General features: G+C 40.0%; 2 protein-coding genes across 7 annotated transcripts in view; one reads left to right on the top strand and one right to left on the bottom strand.

The window, feature by feature from the left end:
• On the bottom strand, window positions 1–11,770 carry ube3a (ubiquitin protein ligase E3A). Of its 4 annotated transcripts, none has more exons than XM_058073425.1 (11): window positions 11,550–11,770; window positions 9,967–10,011; window positions 9,214–9,458; window positions 7,983–9,136; window positions 7,758–7,902; window positions 6,516–6,721; window positions 4,943–5,107; window positions 4,723–4,878; window positions 4,569–4,642; window positions 3,250–3,393; window positions 1–2,263 (listed from the first exon to the last, which is right to left on the bottom strand). In XM_058073425.1, coding segments are annotated over exons 2-11 (2,412 nt in total). In that variant the 5' UTR covers window positions 9,969–10,011; window positions 11,550–11,770; the 3' UTR covers window positions 1–2,142. The 4 variants fall into 4 exon arrangements, 3 of the variants coding, with proteins under 3 accessions (XP_057929408.1, XP_057929407.1, XP_057929409.1); XM_058073424.1 differs by having other exon boundaries at window positions 11,608–11,770; XM_058073426.1 differs by lacking the exon at window positions 1–2,263 and having other exon boundaries at window positions 3,254–4,642; window positions 11,608–11,770.
• A 4,337-nt stretch (window positions 11,771–16,107) lies between these two features.
• The window catches only part of atp10a (ATPase phospholipid transporting 10A), a 46,622-nt gene continuing 42,384 nt past the window's right edge, over window positions 16,108–20,345 (top strand). For all 3 annotated transcript variants that reach the window (XR_009129948.1, XR_009129947.1, XM_058074133.1), the window contains exon 1: window positions 16,108–16,990. Coding sequence is in view for 1 of the 3 variants with exons in the window: in XM_058074133.1 (XP_057930116.1) it covers window positions 16,587–16,990 (404 nt within the window). In the remaining 2 variants the exon portion in view is untranslated. The remainder of the gene's footprint in view (window positions 16,991–20,345) is intronic.

Below are 20,345 nucleotides of genomic sequence, written 5' to 3'. Positions count from 1 at the left end.
TGAAAGACAAAAGTTTATTGTTCATTTTTTAATTACTTTTTCATTCTCTCCAATATAATACTGTACTTGGACATTTATTATTGACCTGAGACATTTGGACAAATAAAACACATTTTTTGTATTTTCTGGCAATAGGCTCTACCGCGTGCGTTCATTAACACTCGATGGCAAACAAACAGGCAGAAGGGTATGAAGGTCTGAGGAAGAGGAGGAGGCTTCACCATCACGCACCATCAAGTACCATCCAGGATGAAAGAAAGCAAAAGACGGCATGAAGATATACTCTATGTCACACAGTAAGTATACAGCTTGCATGCAGCTTCACTTCAAAAACATTATTAGTAGTAATAGTAGTAGTAATAGTATGTGCAAATGACTTCATCTTGCATGTAAGTGCACTTTCACAGCTTTGGAAAACAGATCACTTCAAAACAAAAAGTAGTATCGAATAGTACAAGTTTGCAGCAGTTTTTGTTGTTGCTTCCTGTTTGGATTTTCCCAAAGGGAAGAAACCCTCACAAGTAAGTCTTCAATCATAGCTGACCACAAGTGGCAGCTTCTCAAAAACTGCTGTAAAAAACAAACAACAACAACCCATAATACAAATAATCACCGAGCCTATAAAAACACACTGCTATCAATAGCTGTGGCTGTAGGCAACCTCCTGGTGTAGTTTTTATTTTTAATGGATTCCACAAGCACGCTGTAGCTACGTTTAAAGCAGAGGTGTCCAAAGTGTGGCCCAGCGGGCCGTTTGGGGCTCACAGCTGTTATTTTAGCGGCCTGCAGTACATTTTAAAAATATTAATAAACAGTAACAACAACAGCAAAAAATTTAAAAATCAGCAGTAATGTGACAAGAGAAAAATCATAATTTTATGAGAATGATGTAGAGCATCATTCTCATAAAATTATGATTGATATGATATTATGAGAGAAAGTTTAAAAATATTATGTTAAAAATACTTTTTTTGCTGTAAACAAAAACTAAATAAAGTTGTAATAAAAAATAGGTTAGGAAAAATATATTCCATAAAATCATAATATAAGAGTAGAAAATTTACTTGAAAGTTTAAATAGTTGGGAAAAACAACAGCAGGAATGGGAAAAAATGCTGTCATTTTAGGAGAAGAAAGTCAAAATATTAAGATTTATTATATATTAATATTATATAAATATTAAAAATTGTACTGTAACAAGAAAAAAGTCTCGATTTTAAAATTGTGAAAAATAATGTCAATTTAGCAGCATGAAGTTGAAATAGACATTTGTTTTTTTTAAGTTAACAAAATGAATGTGATTGGGGGGAAAGTTATATTACGGGAATAAAGTCAAAATATTATAGAAATAATGTCATACTAGTATGAGGAGAACATTTACAAGAAGAAAGCTGAAGTAGTTGGAAAAAAAGAGTATAATTGGAAATATTTTATATTAAGAAAAAAAACAAGTTGTAATTTAATAAGAAGAAAATTGTAATATTATGTGGTTAAATTATGTCATTTTAGTAGCACAGAATTGAAATATTAAAAAATAAAATTAATCCTGATATGAGAAAATTGCGATTTTTAGCAAATGAGCTTGGATAAAAGTAATCATATTGTAGGAATAAATTCATAATATTAAGAGAAGAAGATATGCAGTATTTTCATAAAATAATTATAACTTCTTAGCATATCTACATGTGTTGCTTTTCAAAATATCAAAATGGCAAAGTTGCATCCTTTCATTTGACAGGAAAGACATTGGACACCCCTTCTTTAAAGCATCATGAGTCGTCGTCATCCAGCAGCTCTATCTAGCTCTGCATGCGCTTTCAAATGTTGCCATACTTGACACTTGACTAGCTCATCGCCGCTATAATTGCTGACCCAGCACGGTCCTTGCCGCTAGTACAACATTGGTTCTGCAGCTGTCATATGCTCATAAAGAGAGCTACAATTGTGTTTAAAAATGAACATCCACACACAGCAGCCACCATCCGAGGCAACAAGCCCAAAAGTGACTGCCTCAAAATGTCCCGTAGAGCTCAGGAAATGAAAGAAATACAAATTTATAAAGCTAAAAACTTGTAAGAGAGTAGGGTTGTCCTTCAGAGACTTCACTTTTCCCTTCAAAAGCAAAATGTTCACAGAGGATTCATCACAGCATTCCAAACCCTTTGGCATACGTGATGGCCTTGAGGAGTCTTTCTCGCAGCTTTTCCTTGGAAGAATATTCCGGAAGCAGCAGTGCATTGAAACAAGTGTGAGAGGTTGGTAACCTGAAAAATGCAAAATGCAAAATAAACCCTGAACACAATGTCTCACTAGCAAAGCTGTACACCAAGGGTGTCCAAAGTCAGATATGGGGGCCATTTGTGGCCCGCGGCCTTCAAAAAATAGAATTTAACAAGAAAACTAAAAAAAAAAAAAGGAAAAACTTGACGAGAAAAAGTCCTAATTTTACGAGAATAACATCGTAATATTGGTAGGGGACAAAAAATCCAAAGCTACATGGCCCACTGTGGAGAAGTGATTGCCCTCCCTGACGTGAATTGAGATCTATATGTATGGAAAAGATTGTAAAGCCATTTCTAAACATTTGGGACTCCAGCCAACCACAGTGAGAGCCATGGATGACTCATCCAAGAGGTCACAAAATACCCCGCAACAACAGCCAAAGAACGGCAGGCCTCACTTGTTTCAATTAATGTCAGTGCTCATGACTCCACCATAAGAAAGACACGTGGCAAAAAAGGTCCAAGTCCAAAACCACTAAGCCCCGTCTCAATTTTACCAGATGATCTCCAAGACCTTTGGGAAAACTCAGCGGTCTGATGAGACAAAAGTTGAACTTTTACATCTGATGTAAAAGTAACACCGCATTTCAGTAAAAGAACGTCATAGCAACAGTAAAATCATGTGGTGGTAGTGTGATGGTCTGGGGCTGTTTTGCTGCTTCAGGACATGGAAGACATGCTGTGATAAATGGAACCATGAATTCTGCTGAAGGAGAATGTCCGACCAACTTGAAACCAACTGTAAGACTCATTGCAAGTTATCACAAATGCTTGATTGCAGTTGTTGCTGCTAAGGGTGGCAATCACTTTTTCACACCACTGTACATGTGTTGCTTTCCAAAATATCAAAGTCGAAAGTTTCATTTTTCACTATGTGGCCCCCATTGGGAAGACGTTTGGACACCCCCTGGTGTAAATATGATAGTAATATACTGTAAAATGAAATATTCAGTACTGTGTGTTCGTACCTGTCAGTGTCTGGGCCGTTTTTGGCGATGATCATTTTTAGTTTTCCAAGCCCGCCCACCGGCGCTCTGTCCGTGCCCGTGGTAAACTGAAGAAACAGTTTCTTCTGCTCCTTTCCGAACGAGTGGATGGTTTCCCAAAAGTCCCTCCGGGAACAAAATCCAATAATTATTGTGAGTCCATGTGTACGAACAGCAAAGACATTTCTTGGGGATGATTTTGCAAGGTCCATAAGGGCACGCCTGGGGGAGTTTGGCGTGGACATACTGTAAGTTTGTTTGTTTTTTATAATATTGCAAATGTCTTTATTCTGATTACAGCTATTTTTAAAAAAAAATTTTCAACTTTTTTTCAAATTTTTTTCAAAAATTTCAACTTTCTTCTTGTACCGGTGAATTTTCTTCTCACAATGTTATTGACTTTATTCCTGTAATATTTTCACTTTATTGCAATAACATTCAAACTTTTTTCACAACCAAAATTTCCAAAAATATTATTTTTGGAAATATTCTGTGTTCAGTAACACCTGAGAGACGCCTCAAAGATGTGGAATTGTGTATGCTAATGTGCTAATGGTAGCCTTAATAATAAGGCTAATAATAATTATAAAGGTTAATAAAGGTTAATAATATTCAGTGTGAATATTATGACATTATTGTCATAAAATTGTCCCTTTTTTGTTGTTAGAATAAATTTTTTTTCTCTTCATATTTTGGCTTTGATCTTTTGAAAATACAGCTGTTTCTTTTTCTGCTGATTTTTAATTTCATTTTTAAACTTTCTTTTTTCTTTCAAGTTTTCATCTCAAATTATGACTTTATTTCCATAATATTTTGACTATATCCTTATCTTTTTCCGTAATCCAAAAGTTGTTTTGTTGTTTCTGATTTACAATCTAAAAAAATATATAATAATATAATAATTTCAAAATAATATTAAATATAAATTTAATATTCGCTAATAGTTATTATTATTTTTCCTCATAACATTACAACACAATTCTTTTTTCATTAGATTACAACTGTTCTTCTCTAAATTTGGACTTTATTCCAGTTTTGCTTTTGTTGTTTTTAGTTTCCTTGTGAAATTATATTTTTAGAATGTGCCACAGGTCAATAAAAAGCAGCCACATGCCACAAATAGACCTCAGGCCACAATTTGGACACCCCTGCACTAGGTTATCTTTGATGTTTACAAACGTCAGAGACAAAATTGTCTTTTTTTCCGTACCATAAGTGGCACTTTTTGCATGGTTTGTCTGGTCCTGTGACTTGTACTCCAGAGTGCCTTATATTACTGTGTTTTTTTTTCGACAACTTACTTGATAACTTGAGTATCTTTGCTATAACCTCCATCATATTCTGTGGTCTTCTCCAGGGCCTCAAAGTCAAGTTTCTGTGAGAGCACAGCAGAGGCGAGTCGTAAAATAAACAAAACCTTGCCTTGCTGAAAGCAGGCGACGTTTACTTCCTCACCCTGCTTCCACAGATAAGCAGCTCTACTTCCTCGGGTCTGAACAAGTATTTCATGGGGGACTCGCTGGTGACCATGAGGAAGCCCTTCTTGAAAGCTCGGAACTGCACCTCCACGCTCTTGTTCAGGATGTAGTCGGCATACAGCTCCACAAACTCCTGTGGAGAACAAAATGGATTATTTCAACGCCACCAATGCTACACTCCGAAACCAACATCTCACTTGTCTGTTCTCCTTAGAAACTGGAATGTCCTCTCCTTCCTCCTTCAGGTCATACAAGACCGGGCTTCCAAAAAGGTCTGTGTGGGATATCTGGAAGGTGAGCGCCATGTCCTCCTCCACATTGCCACCATAGTCCAGAAGCTCCTTCAGACTCTGGTAGAGAACCTGCAACACAACAAGCCGGTTGTCAGGTCTCATGAGGTCTTGGCGTGGAGACCAATTCAGGAAGTGGCCTACAGTATGTATAGCTTCATTATACCTGTATATACAAATCATGGTGAAAATCTGACCACGTGGAACTTATTATTGTTAACGTTTACAGCAGGGGTGGCCCATTCTAAAAATATTATTCATCAATCCAAAAACAACAGCAAAAACGGAAAAATCTGCAGTAATTTTACAAGAATAAAGTGAAATTATTAAAGCTATTAAACCTATTATGCTAATTTTCGGCCCTTTGTATTGAGTTGTGGACTCCTATAGAGCAGCTACACACAATATCCAGCACAGAAAGCTTTCTAGATCTTCCAGAATATGCACCGATTCAGCTGTATTTCTTCAGCTGGATTTCGTGGCTGCCACGGAAACGGCCTGTTTTAATGTTTCCACGCATGACCCGCCTACATTAAAAGCATAATAGGTCCCCTTTAAAAGAAATTAGCTGTACTTTAAAAAATGTTTTGATCTTAAACTGATATTATGAGGAAAAATAATATGTTATTATATAATAAAATAAAATTATAATAAAATTATATAATAAAATGTTTATGCTTAGTATTAAGTATGTATATAGTATATAGTATTTAGAATAAAGTATGTAGTATGTAGTATGTAGTATGTAGCATGTAGCAATTAGTATGTAGCATGTAGCATGTAGTATGTAACGAATAAAGTTGTCATTTGAAGGAAATTAGGTTGCGCAAAAAAATTTCTTTGGCTTATATTATGGGTTTCATGAGAAGAACGTCATAATAATATGAGGAAAAACATCATTTCAGTAGCATATTGTTGATATATTAAAGAAAAAAGTAAAGAAAAAAAAGTCATTTTTTAAAACCATAATATTGTGAAAAACAAACAAAACAATGAATAACATGGTCAATTTGGGTAAATTACGTTGCGGAAAAATATATTTTATGGGAATGAGGTCAAAAAATATCAGTCAATATAAGTCATAATATTACAAGAAATACCTGTGAAAAAGGCAAAATTTTCCAAATTTAAAGGGGAGGAGAGCTGAGTGAGCTTTGGTTGTTTGGTTGTTCGAGACCACTGACATTTTTGCTGGAACTAATGTGCTTGCAAATTTTAGCTTCAGCTATTTCTTCTCTTTAGCCTTTAGTCTTCCTGGTTCGGGAAAGTAATCTGTGATCATACAATTTGAAAGGTTTACAAATGGTATTTGAGGAGTCATTCCAGGAGTCATGTCTAAGTGTTGTGCAACTCTGTGCTGAGTTGATGTGCGAAGAAGGCCTTCTATGAGAAGTTATTAGACTCAATCTAAAGGTGTAATAATAATAATAATAATCTGTAACAACAACTTGTTGGGACCAACAGAAGAACGCTACAGTACCGGGTGTGAATCCGGGAGATCCAAATAGGTGCCCCTCTTGCCCATGAGCTTCCTGTAGACCACCATTGGGAAGTGCACATCCAGGATGCAATTGTTGTAAATGGCCAGGCCCAGTACGATGCCGACCAGCGTGTACTGGGCCTCGTTCTCCAGGGAGGACGAATTGAACCAGAAGAGCTTGGTGTCGTCGTCGTAGGTGAACATTCCTGCAATACGGACAAAGACCAAGGTACCAAAGACAAAGGCAAGGAGGCTTAGATCAGGAATGTTACAATAAGGTGAGTACGATAAGTTTATAGGTAATCAGGTTCGCTGACATTGCTGTGAAAACACGTACACAAGCTTTGTTGTTAATGTTTACAAAAGTGTGTATTCTGAGTTAATTAGGAAAACGCATACGCTAGGTTGATTGGACTCTAATTTGTCTTTGATGTTTACACAACATCCCTTATTCCCTCTGTCATCAATTCTGTTCATAACTTTTTATGATCGAGTGGGTCTGAGAATCTCATCTCTGCTATTCGCAGATGATTCGGTCCTGATGGTCTGATCAATCCGAACTTCGATGTTTGCTGGGGCGGTTTGCAGCTGAATATGAACCGTCTGGGACGAGACTCAGCACCTCCAAATATGAGGCCATGGTTCTCAGTCAGAAAAGGGTGGGTTGGACCCTTCGGGTTGGGAGTGACATTTCGTCCCAAGTATTTCAGGGTCTTGTTCACGAATGACGAATGATCGACTGATTGTTGCAGCATCGCCGTACCAGGCTCGGTTCACAGATAACGCCTAAGTCGTGTGTGTAACATTTACGGAAACAGTTGACTATGTATCGGTCCAGGGTTCAATTCCACCCTCGGCCATCTCTGTGTGGAGTTTGCATGTTCTCCCCGTGCATGCGTGGGTTTTCTCCGGGTACTCCGGTTTCCTCCCACATTCCAAAAACATGCTAGGTTAATTGGCCACTCCAAATTGTCCATAGGTATGAATGTGAGTGTGAATGGTTGTTTGTCTATATGTGCCCTGTGATTGGCTGGCCACCAGTCCAGGGTGTACCCCGCCTCTCACCCGAAGACAGCTGGGATAGGCTCCAGCACCCCTGCGACCCTCGTGAGGAAAAAGCGGTAGAAAATGAATGAATGAATGAATGTATCGGCCCTGTGATTGACAGGTGACCAGTCCGGGGTGAGCTGGCATAGGCTCCAGCCCCCCAAGTGACTTTTAATAGTATAGATGGCTACTTACCAATGTCCGGATTGAAGATTTCCTCCAAGACCAACTGGAAGAACTCCTTTGAAACACCTCCTTCGTCAACCCCTTGCTCCCCCTCGAACTCCACAAAGAGCTGTTTCTTCAGGTCGGATGGGTTCTCCATGGAGATCATCTCCAACTGCGACATGGAGGAAATCCAACAAGACATACTTGAAAGTACTGCGACAGGACTGACGGGTATACAACTCTTTGACTTACTCTGACGAGGGCGTCGTCGATGATGTGATCTCGGCGCACTTTGAGTTTGAGGTAGGGGTTGGGCTGCTGGCCCTGCACCATGCTGTAGAGGGCCGTGAGGCGGCGCTCGCTGTACATCCTGATCCTGTTGTCGTAGTACAGACCTTGGTTCTTGGTGACCACATTGAGGACGAAGGGGCAGGTCTGGAAGGAAAACTTAGTTTCCGCATCCACCTTGAAGAAGGTGAAATCCTTGTCCATTTCAACCACGTCGTTGAGGGACTCGTTGATGAAGTCCTCAAAGGGGATAAGGGGCTTCCTGCTATCTACGGGTCGGACACCCAGCTCTTTCTCCAGAGGGTCCACCTGAGGACCCTTCTTATAGAGACGCTCCTCGCCCAGAAGCTCATGCAGCGTGAGCTCGTCCGAATCGGGCTCCTCGCTGTCGTCATCTTCGTTGTGCTCCACGTCCACGTCTCCGCCCACGAGACTGGCGTAGAAGACCACTTTCAAACACTTGCAAGCCGCCACCACCGTTTCATCTTCATTGACCAGGTTCTCCGCATCATACTCCTGGCTGATGACGGTAAATGTGATGAGCTGCTGGAAGGTCTCCATCATGCGTCGGAGGTGAGGGAGGTCGTACTTTGACCACAGCTTGGACAACCTAGCCAGCGCAGAAACCGGCAGCTTGCTCATGGCCTTGCAGAGCTGCGGCAACGCCACCTCCAGGTACTCTGGGCTGTGGAGGTTGCTGTTCTCCATCAGGATGACGAAGATGTTCAGGTAGTCTGGGTTTGTCTCGTAGGCATCGAGGTACTCCAGGTCAAGCTCCACGTTAGGAGTGAGGTAGACGAGAGCGTTGACGAGCGCCGCCTCCACCTGCTCGATGGTCTGAAGTCTATCGTAGACCCTCCGTACAGAGTCAATGTCCACTGTCACCTCATAGGCATCAATAGAAGAAAAAGAGACGCCGATCTGACCTGAATCCCGTTGGACCTCGTCACTTGGAAGAGCTTCTGCACTGATAGGTTCATCCTTACGGAAACTTTTTACCAAAGCACCGGCATTGGAGAACACCCTGCCGATGACGCGAATCAAAGAGGAGTAATCGCCGTCTTCTTCACAGACGCTCAGAATCATAAAAACTGTATTCTCTGTGAGGTAATGAATATCTGGAACGACATTAAACGAAACTAAATGAAGCGACTCGTATACTTGGGACACGGTGTGACAGTCGATTCTGCAGTACCTGAAAAGTCCTCCTTGGTGAGATCAGCTGGTTGCGGGTCAGATTCTGTCGGAGGAACCTTAGGCTGACAGAGTTTGGCATTGATCTTGCATAGCTCCAGAGCTCGGACCGCCGCCGAGTTTTTATCCAGCGGCTGGAAATCCCGACACGAGGCGCAGAGCTCGTTTTTGCAGTTGCCATTTCCACAGCCTTCGGTTAACTGCCGAAAGTAGCGCTCGATGAGATGCTTTGCCGTTGTTCTGTTCCTAGGAAGGATATTTAGGACGTCAGTCTAATGAAGCATTAGCCATGAAGCTTTGTAGCTTACTGGGCTAAAAGCACGATACCATCATAATAGATTGTCTGCCTTGGTTTTTTTGTATAAATCAGGGGTGTCCAAACTTATTCCAGCCAGGACCACATGGTTAAAAATGTTGTATTTTGTATAGTGCATGTTCAGAAGTTATAGACTTAAAAAAAAGCTCTGTGATGTAGTTGAAAAAGCCTATCATTAGCATTAGCTATGCTGTTTTATCCCCCCCCGTTGTGGATTTTTTCCTCCCAAATATTTTCTCATTTATTTTTAAAGAAATAAATAATAATATTAATTATTTATATTTCTTATATATTTTCTACTTTCTTTTCTTCTTGTAACATTTGGACTTTGGTTTATTCCCATAATATTATAACTTTTTCCAAAAATGACTACTTTACTTGGTTTGTTTTTCTCATTACATTGCAACTTTAAAAAATTGACTACACAAAGCGACTTACATTCGGCTGGATAACGAAACCTTCCTCGAGCCCTGTTGACAATCCCTGAAAGAAAGTTGCATAATATCATATACAGTCATATAGCCAATCATAATGAGAAATTCATGTTGGTTTACTGCTCTTCATACAAAGCCAAGCAGACAAAAAAACATGTCATTCATGCCAATGCCATGTGACGAAAAAATTAAATAAAAAGTATACATGAACACACACGATACTGAAAGTATATTTGAGATTATTGATTTTAAAAGAGGTGTATTTAAATCACCAATCATCAGTGTAGTATCACAAAAATACAAAATCTAACATCACAATTGTTATCCAATGTGCATAAAATCAGTTTCACCTTCTTGCTGTAATTAATAGTTTAATTTTATTTGGACCTAAATACGTTATACATCAGTATACATCACTATTGGCTACTGTGATGTAGTAGGAAGAATTGCTACATCAATTCCAGTTCCAAAACAACACAAGATAATGATAAAACCATATAATAATGTACAATACAGGTTCTTTTTTGCTTTATTCATAATTTTTTATGTCTGAAATTTTACTAGGTCAACAATTAGTCGTTGTGATTTTAGAAATAAATAATGTTTCGTGAGAATAAGCGGCGTAGAAAACCAATGAATGGATGGATTGATTGATTGGTGGGTATGCTCTCTAGAAGTGGCATTAAGCATTATCCCAACTGATCTGCAATTAGTCAATAACTGAAAATAACAAATTCAACAGTTAAAACACGGAGCCAAGCAGGTTTAGTTTGTGTTTTCAAAAACATTTTTAATTAATCAACATCACAGAACAAACAACACGGCCAAATATTCACCAGTTTTCTTCTGATCTGAAAATATTATATGAATCACTGAAGCTGATAATCAAAAACAGAAAAGCTGTGAAAACCTTTCATACATTGGAGAACGTTCTAAAAACAATTCATATGAAGAACAAGCTTAAGTGACATGTTTTCTATTGTTTTTATTTTTGTTATTCTTATTTTCAAGCAATATCCCTCGCACATTCCTTTCTTTGTTACTTACTTTTTGTTATTTATGTTACTGTTCTGTAGAATTGCACTTTTATGTTCCTGTAATTCCGCTTATACTGTTTTGTAATTGAAGTTTGTAATAAAATATATATATAAAAAAGAACAAACAACACGTCAACAACACAGTCTGATCTTGAACACACCCCCAGCGCAGCAACACGGTAACTCCACTATGCTTAACTTGACATTTTAAAAGTGGACTCTCCCATATTAATTATGCACAACAACTGAAAATAACTAATTCAACTGTTAAAACATGGAGCCAAGCACGTTCAGTTTGTGTTTTATAAAACATTTTTAATTAATCAACATCACAGAACAAACAACACGGCAGCAACACATCCTGATCTTGAACACACCACCAGCAACAGCAACACGGTGACGCCACTATGCTAACTTGACATTTTAAAAGTGGACTCACTCAAATTAATTTTGCACAAACACAATAAAAAGTCGCATTACTTCACTCACACGCACACACGCAAACTGTTCCATGCAGTGATTTCACTTAGAATATAAGAAATAGTGACACCTGGGTGTCCGTGACGCTGCAAAAACAGATCTTGCTTTGCGGCATGCCGTCCACTCACTGTTTTACTCTTTGCGTCGAGTTTTGTTTAAAAAAACACACGCGTACAAACAAAAAAATCCAGCGATAGTATAAAAATACAAAAACTTGACAGAAAGGTCAAGATAGTTTAAATGTAGAAATCACAACAACACACTCTCCTCTGCCATCTTGCCAAGGAATAGTATCCCAACATGCACCGCGACATTCAACCCCTCCCATACCCACGAACCGGGCCACGGACCAATTGTCTTGTTTTTATATTTTTGAGTACAATTACACACTGCATCACGCTGTGAGTGCTCTCAAAATTATGTTTGCATTTAATTAAACACAGTTGTAAGTTACGTGCTTTTCAATGACAATATGAATGAAAATAACATTTATGATAATATATTTTTTCAGCTATATCACAAAACCAGATGCAGTTTTTTATTGATCCATGATTTCTTGGCATATCGCCACGCGTTTCTTTGCATCCTTTCATATTTTTCCCTCGCTGGAAAAATGTTGGACACCCCTTGGAATAAGGCACACTCAAACACAAGCCGCCTGAGTAGCACAGTGCTGCAGTTTTCATCTTGGACACTAGAGGTCTCTATAAGCACACATACAGCTTCAACAAGGAATCAGCATTAATAACACAGCTAAAACTTGTCACTTTTTGACCCACGATGGTCCAGACTATGGGAACTTCTGTGCATATTACATTCAAATTAGAATTTCAAATGAAAAATATGCCTCATTCTCATTTAGTTGTGCCATTACAGCCAGAGATGAATCTCCATAACAGGAGTTTTATTGAGTCAGAGCTCGTTTCATCATTTCCAAAGCAATCAGTTTTTATGTTAAGTGGAGCATCAAGGTCAGGGCTGTTTGACACAGTGAGCGCTATTTTCTTCTATCAATCTACCATAACATCATTTTATGAGGATTAGAAATGGACACGGAGGAATGGATCCTGTAACATATCAATTGACCTCATTTGTGTTGTTTCTAAGAAGTTATACATATTTCAAGAAAAACATTATCTCAGCTTTGTCATGTACTGTAAGTAGATGAAAAAGCCTATCATTTGTGTGTTTTTTCATACATTTTCTAAATATTTTGACTTCGTAATAATCTGACATTTTCTTCCTGTAATATTATGACTTCATACGCATTACATTTTGACTTTACTCCCATAATATTATAACTCTCTCCCCAACCTAATATTCAAAAAAGGATTTCTCATTATATTACGACATTTTTCTTACTATAATTGTATTATTTTGTCTCACAATTGTTCTCACAGTGTTCTATTTCTGCTGTCATGGCTGTAATGGCTTGTTCCATTTTCTTCTTGTAACTTTTTTCCTCATCCTGATTTTATTCTCATACTATTTGGACAGTACTCCTGTAACATGAGATTTTTTATAACTACTAAAATTTTGTTTTGTTTTTTTTCCTAATATTAAAATTTTATTCTTGTAAAATTTGGACTTCTTTTTGTTAGAATGTGACATTTTTGTCTTTATTTTTTGCTTTATTCTTGTAAAATTGTAGCTGTCTGTTTTTTCTTTCTGATTTTGTTTTTTTTAATTTTTATTTTCCAAGTATTTCAACTTCTTTTAAATGTTTTCCTCATAATTACGACTTTATTCCCATAATATTTTGATTTTATTTCTGTTTATTTCTGTAACTTTTTTCACAGCCTAATACTCAAAACTATTTATTTGTTTTATTTGTCTCTCATTTACAATGAAATGAAATCATATCTTTTTTTGACTAGTTCTAATATATGCTACAAAAAGTGAATTCTTTGTGCCTCCTAATATTACAACATTATTCTTGTAAAATTGCGACTTTTGTCTTGTTAGAATACAATTTTTTTTCCTCTTAATAGTTTGACTTTATTTTGACTTAAAATTTCTTGTTGTTTTTGTTTACATTTTCCAACTATTTCCACTTTCTTCTTGTAACTTTTTTTGAATTTTTTCCTGGAAATATTTTGATACTAATGTATACTGTAATGTGAGTGTGAATGGTTGTTTGTCTATATGTGCCCTGTGATTGGCTGGCCACCAGTCCAGGGTTTTACCCCGCCTCTCGCCCGAAGACAGCTGGGATAGGCTCCAGCATGCCCTGGTGAGGATAAGCAGTATAGAAACTGAATGGATGAATGAATGAATGTTGGACAGTTGTTCACCAGCCAGGGACAAGAGTCCTGAATCCAGTTGAGAAGATTCCTCCTTGGATGGGCTGCTATCTCAGATCCACCTCCAGCCTTCACAGGATATTTGGGATTCTTGTCAATCCAGTCCAGTCAGGCATTATTATTATTTGTATTATTATTATTTAGTCAAGAAATATTGATGTTCTGTTTTTGGGTGGACGTTTGATTGATGTGCTTTTGGAAAGGCACTAACTAAGCGGTCAGACTCATGATGACTTAAATGCTTTGAGTCACCGTCTTTATTTCATTTCTTCCAGGCGTTTTCTTTTTGGGATGCCATCCAACAGCACCAGGCTGCTGTTGGAACACGGGGCTGTATATTGAATGGGAAATAGCTCAAATAGCTAAAAACATTGTCTTGCATGTGAAAGGTAGCCATTGGTCAGCTTTGAGTTCCTAGAATCGACGCCCAACTCTCATAAATGGCCTGAAACAGGGGTGTCCAAACTTTTTCCGTTCAGGGCTACAAACTGAAAAATCATAGCATGCGAGTGATGTTTTACATTTTGCAAAGCAACCCATGTAGATATGCTAAGAAGCCCACAGGCCGCACGTACGCACAGCATACACATATTTATTTCCCTTTTCTGTGCATTCTAGTGCGAGAAAATGAGTTAATATAAGCTAGATAGCAACAGCCATCATAAGAAATACCTATTTTGACGCTATAGCCCTCATAAAAAAAACTCATAGAAATGCCAACAGTGTTCCATTAGTATAACTGACTTGTATATTAACAAAGCTACAGCCATATTATTATTGTAGCAGCTGACATGAAAGACTACGGACTAAAACGACACCTGTGCTGGAAGACACAGCCATCCCAAGGATACGTATATATGCTGCTGTTGTTGACAGAACTAGCCTAAGTGTGTGTGTCAAGGGGGGCTCAAAAAAAGTTTGGTTAGTGTTTTAAATCATCACAACATGACAAGACACTGCAAACATTACATGTTATCATCAGTGTACATGTTAATGCGTGATCACAGCATGGATATCAAACCATGCAATGTTTATTAGAGGTTTATTTTTAGAGGCGTGTATGCCAAAGACAGCATTGTAAGCGAGCTGAAATGAATGAACACAAAAGGGAAAGAAATATGTGTTCATATTTTACATAAGGGGGCGGCACGGCGGTCTAGTGGTTAGCGCGCAGACCTCACAGCTAGGAGACCGGGGTTCAATTCCACCCTTACTGGCGGCTGGCGACCAGTCCAGGGTGTACCCCGCCTCTCACCCGAAGACAGCTGGGATAGGCTCCAGCACCCTCGTGAGGAAAAAGCGGTAGAAAATGAATGAATGAATGAATTTTACATAAGGATGGTGAATGACGGGCAAAATTCCCCAAAAAGTGCAGTTCCCCTTTAAGATCCCTACAGTGGTGTAAAAAAAAAGTGTTTTCCCACTTCCTGATTTCAGATTTGTTTGTCACACTTAAAAGTTTCAGACTGTAAATATTGTAATGTAATGTAATGTAAATATTAGTCAGTGACATCACAAAATGCTGTTCATTCATTCATTCATTTTCTACCGCTTTTTCCTCACGAGGGTCGCGGGGGTGCTGGAGCCTATCCCAGCTGTCTTTGGGCGAGTGGCGGGGTACACCCTGGACTGGTCGCCAGCCAATCACAGGGCACATATAGACAAACAACCATTCACACTCACATTCATACCTATGGACAATTTAGAGTCGGCAATTAACCTAGCATGTTTTTGGAATGTGGGAGGAAACCGGAGTACCCGGAGAAAACCCACGAATGCACGGGGAGAACATGCAAACTCCACAAAGAGATGGCCAAGGGTGGAATTGAACCCTGGTCTCCTAGCGCACTAACCACTAGACCGCCGTGCCGCCTACAAAATGCTGTTTTTAAACTTTATTATTAAGGTTGAAAAAATTCCAAAGCTCCGTGTCCGTTTGTGGAAAAAGTGATTACTCCTAAAGCTAATAACTGAAAAGCAACAACTGCAATCAAGCGTTTTAACATTATTTTACACATGAAATAACATGCCCATGGTCACCTGTACTCTCATATTCCCAATATAGTAAACTTAATAACAGAAAATAAGACATAAATAAGACTTGTGCTGGTGTGTCTTGCTGTATATGTTCTACCTTCAGTGATGACCACAGCTAGACCAATGAACAGATTATGTTATATATATATATATTATGTAAAGAATATACAAATGTCAGCAATATATTTGAACGACACAGATATATGTGGAAACGTTGTGATATGATACGACCCTGATATCGATATCATATCGATGTTTGGATCGATCCGCCACCTTAGCGGACAGTGGAGTCCAGGAACACCGCGTGGCACTTTGGAAGCTCGGGAGTAGTCAGGATGGGCTCAAGGAGGAGGGCCTTGGCTCTCACATTTCCATCCGAGTGAGACCTCTAACCCGTTCAAGTGGCTCCCGAGTGTGCACAGGCTGCGCGCTTTCGCTGATCCACACACTTTAAGCTAGCGCAGAATCCTTAAAGGCAGTTGTATCCATGTTGTTTTTAGATCGACTAACTGGGCGGCCCGAGCCCAAAGCGTGCCTCCCCACTGTCTCAGCATCCTTCCAGAAGTAGAAGGAAAAAAGGGAGAAGCCCTAACACGCTCAACTTTTTCTCCGGCCGCGAAGAAGAGGCGTCGACATGGATGAAAAGGAGATGTTTTCGTGTTCAAACGAAGCCGAGGAGAGGTTGTAAAGATGATAACTTAGCCGCTAGCTTGAGCAGTTGTTAGCGTGCGAGGAAAAGTTGGCGAAGAAGTCAAAAGTTGTTGGCCATGGCGAGCGGAGTGGCTTCCAAAGTCAAGAGGCCGAGGAAGAAGAAAAGTAAAGAGTACAAAACCAGAACCGTGCACGCCAACATTCTCTACGAGCACGTCAAGGGGGAGGAGAACCCGAACCGACACTACGCCGATAACAAGATCAAGACCACCAAGTACACCCTGCTCTCCTTCCTGCCCAAGAACCTCTTCGAGCAGTTCCACCGCTTTGCCAATGTCTACTTTGTCTTCATTGCTCTGCTCAACTTTGTCCCGGTTGTCAACGCCTTCCAGCCCGAACTGGCCCTGGCCCCGGTCGTCTTCATCCTGTCCGTCACTGCCATCAAGGACCTGTGGGAGGACTACAGGAGACACAGGTCTGACAAGGAGATCAATCACATGGACTGTCTGGTGTACAGCAGGTAAGCACATATTGGCATTGGGCTCTCATGGCACATTCAATTCCGGACACTTGGCCTCTCATCTCAGCAGGCTTCGTTTCGTGCTCAAAGACTAGATAGGACAGTTTGTCTAGTTCATGCTCAAAGACTAGTTGGGACACACACCAGTCAGACTAGATAGGACAGCCAGTCTAGTTCATACTCAACGACTAGATAGGACAGTTAGTCTAGTTCATGCTCAAAGACTAGGTAGGACAGTTTGTCTTGTTCATACTGAAAGACTATATAGGATAGAACAGCTGGACTAGTTCATGCTCAAAGACTCGGTGGGATTCACACCGGTCAGACTAGATAGGACAGTTTGTCTAGTTCATGCTTAAAGACTAGTTGGGGCACACACCAGTTAGACTAGATTGGACAGCCAGTCTAGTTCATACTCAACAACTAGATAGGACAGTTAGTCTAGTTCATGCTTAAAGACTAGTTGGGGCACACACCAGTCAGACTAGGTAGGACAGTTTGTCTAGTTCATACTGAAAGACTATATAGGATAGAACAGCTGGACTAGTTCATGCTCAAAGACTCGGTGGGATTCACACCGGTCAGACTAGATAGGACGGCTAGTCTGGTTCATGCTCAAAGACTACATTGGACAGCTAGTCTAGTTCATGCTCACAGACAAGGTGGGGCACACACCAGTCCGACTGAATAGGACAGTTGTAGACTTGTTCACGGTCAAAGACTAGGTGGGACACACACCAGTCATACTAGATAGGACAGTTAGTCTAGTTCATATTCAAAGACTAGACAGGATAGGACAGCTAGTCTAGTTCATGCTCAAAGACTAGGTGGGACACATACCAGTCAGACTAGTTAAGACAGCTAGTCTCGTCCATGCTCAAAGACGAGGTGGGACACACACCAGTCAGACTAGATAGGACAGCCAGTCTAGTTCATGCTCAAATACTACATAGGACGGCTAGTTTAGTTCATGCTCACAGACAAGGTGGGGCACACACCAGTCAGACCGGATAGGACAGTTGTAGACTTGTTCACGGTTAAAGACTAGGGTGAACACACACCAGTCATACTAGATAGGACCGTTAGTCTAGTTCATACTCAAAGACGAGGTGGGACACACACCAGTCAGACTAGATAGTACAGTCAGTCTAGTTTATGCTCAAAGACTAGGTAGGACAGCTAGTTTTGTCCATGCTCAAAGACTAGGTGGGACACACACCGGTCAGACTAGATAGGACAGTTGGTCTAGTTCATGCTCAAAGACTAGATAGGACAGCTAGTTTTGTCCATGCTAAACTAGGTGGTACACACACGGGTCAGACTAGATAGGACAGCTAGTCTAGTTCATGCTCAAAGACTAGATAGGTCAGTTAGTCTAATTAATGCTCAAAGATGAGGTGGTACACACACGGGTCAGACTAGATAGGACAGCTAGTCTAGTTCATGCTCAAAGACTAGATAGGACAGGTAGTCTAATTAATGCTCAAAGATTAGGTGGGACACACACCAGTCAGACTAGATAGGACAGCTACTCTAGTTCATACGCAAAGACTATGTGGGACACACACAAGTCAGACTAGATAGGACTGCTCAAGTCTAGCTCATGCTCAAAGATAAGGTGGGACACGCACCAGTCAGACGAGATAGGACAGTTCTAGTCTAGTCTTGCTCCAAGACTAACTGGGACAAACACCAGTCATACTACATAGGACAGATGTAGAGGAGGTATGGTCGGCTCCTTAGTGGGGTCAAATTACGATCGTTAGGATACAATGGAGTGGGGCCTCTGCCCACCTACGATGGTCGTTTGGGTGGTATCACCTTTGTTAGCATCCCATTCAGATGTAATGGTTCCACATGACAGATTGGACTTAAGTTGAGGTTTTCCTTTGTGTTTACATTGTTTCCTGTTTGGTTCTCTCAATGTGGCTTTCTCTTTCCTGTTTTTAGCTACTATTTAGTTTAGTTGGGACAACTTCTGCTAGTCATTACATTATTGTTTGCTGTCATGTGGATTTGCTGCATTTGACTCGGACATTTCCTATCTGTTGCATTTTGGTGTGTGTTTAGCTGGGGTCTATAGACAGTCTTTGGATTCCTGTTGTTTTGTATTTTGTGACAAACACTCGTGAAATGAAAAGACTTTATTGATTGCACCTGCACATGGAACTTGAATCCTGGGGTGGCGCTACATGCTACATAGCAGAACATGACTAATAAAACAAGGTGGCAGTGCCTTGTTCATTTGTTGAGGCTAAATGACTGTGGGGTTATCTATATGGAAATGTTTTCAGGCCATAACTGCAAAGTATTATCCTTTCAGCCTCTCATCGGCATTCTGGGTACCCTGAAACTCTGTATCCAGAGTAGCAAAATCAAAACATTATTGTTTTCGTCGGCCACCCCGTTGCTGTCACATGACCAGATATGACAACAAGCCGACATATCTAAATATTTTGACATTCTTTTTACAGACAAAAGCACAGTTGTGCTATGGGGTCACTAGTATGCCCTACCTTGGTCAACCACTACTGTTCATAGAAGATATGGAAAGAAGGGCTCTGAACTCCTTTAAGAGAACACTGCTGCAGTGGATGTGGATGATATATGCGTCAAAATAAGAAGCCAAGAAGTGCTAGTCCTCACCCAGCGTATTACCTCATTGGACAAAAACACTAAATTCACTCGTGAGGATGTCAAAGACAATAAGTTGGCTGCAACATCCACATTGCAGGCGACAGGGGTCTCCATGTTTATGTTTACAGAAAACCCCCACACACTGACCAATACCTACCTTTTGATACACAACCAGGCATTATCAGAACCCTACAACACAGAGCTGATAAGAGCGAGACAGAGAATAAGTACCTGAAGGATGCACTTAGCTACTGAGCATCCGCATGGCACAACACTGGCGGGCTAACTCGTCAGGTTCAGACCACGGTCTACCTGCATAGACATAAACTTTGCACAATAACACAGCAGTGAAATTGCCAATGAAATGTTGCCTGGCTCCCGTGTAATAATAAATAATAATGTGGAGAATAAATAGATGACATCAAATATGAACAACAATGTACAGCGTAAACAGTAATTTGTACGAATAATTTAGAATAAATAAGAATAATTTAAAGTTTTGGTTGTGCTCGTGGGCAGGTAGAGGGGCTTATTTGGCATTGAGCAGTCTGATGGCCAGGGGGAAGTAGCTGTCTCTAACCCTGGTTGTTCTACCGCGGATGCTGCAGAGCTTTCTCCCCGATGCTAGGCGAGAAAACCAGTCCATGCTGGGGGTGTGTGGGGTCAGAGTTTGCTGAACACTTCAGGTCTTGCCTGTTGCCCCCGTTTTTGCAGATGC

Source organism: Doryrhamphus excisus, chromosome 5 (genome assembly GCF_030265055.1).
Source record: "Doryrhamphus excisus isolate RoL2022-K1 chromosome 5, RoL_Dexc_1.0, whole genome shotgun sequence".
NCBI lineage: Eukaryota > Metazoa > Chordata > Actinopteri > Syngnathiformes > Syngnathidae > Doryrhamphus > Doryrhamphus excisus.
The sequence above is the reverse complement of the archived record's forward strand: the minus strand, read 5'-3'. Positions and strand labels throughout refer to the sequence as shown.

Bases quoted from the DNA above. Each gene is read 5' to 3' on its own strand.
- ube3a (XM_058073425.1), bottom strand. The intron at 4,879-4,942 runs GTGAGATGTTGG...TGTTCTCCACAG, and splicing joins TTTCTAAGGAGAACAGACAA to GAGTTTGTGGAGCTGTATGC. The intron at 4,643-4,722 runs GTGAGGAAGTAA...GTGCTCTCACAG, and splicing joins TGCTTATCTGTGGAAGCAGG to AAACTTGACTTTGAGGCCCT.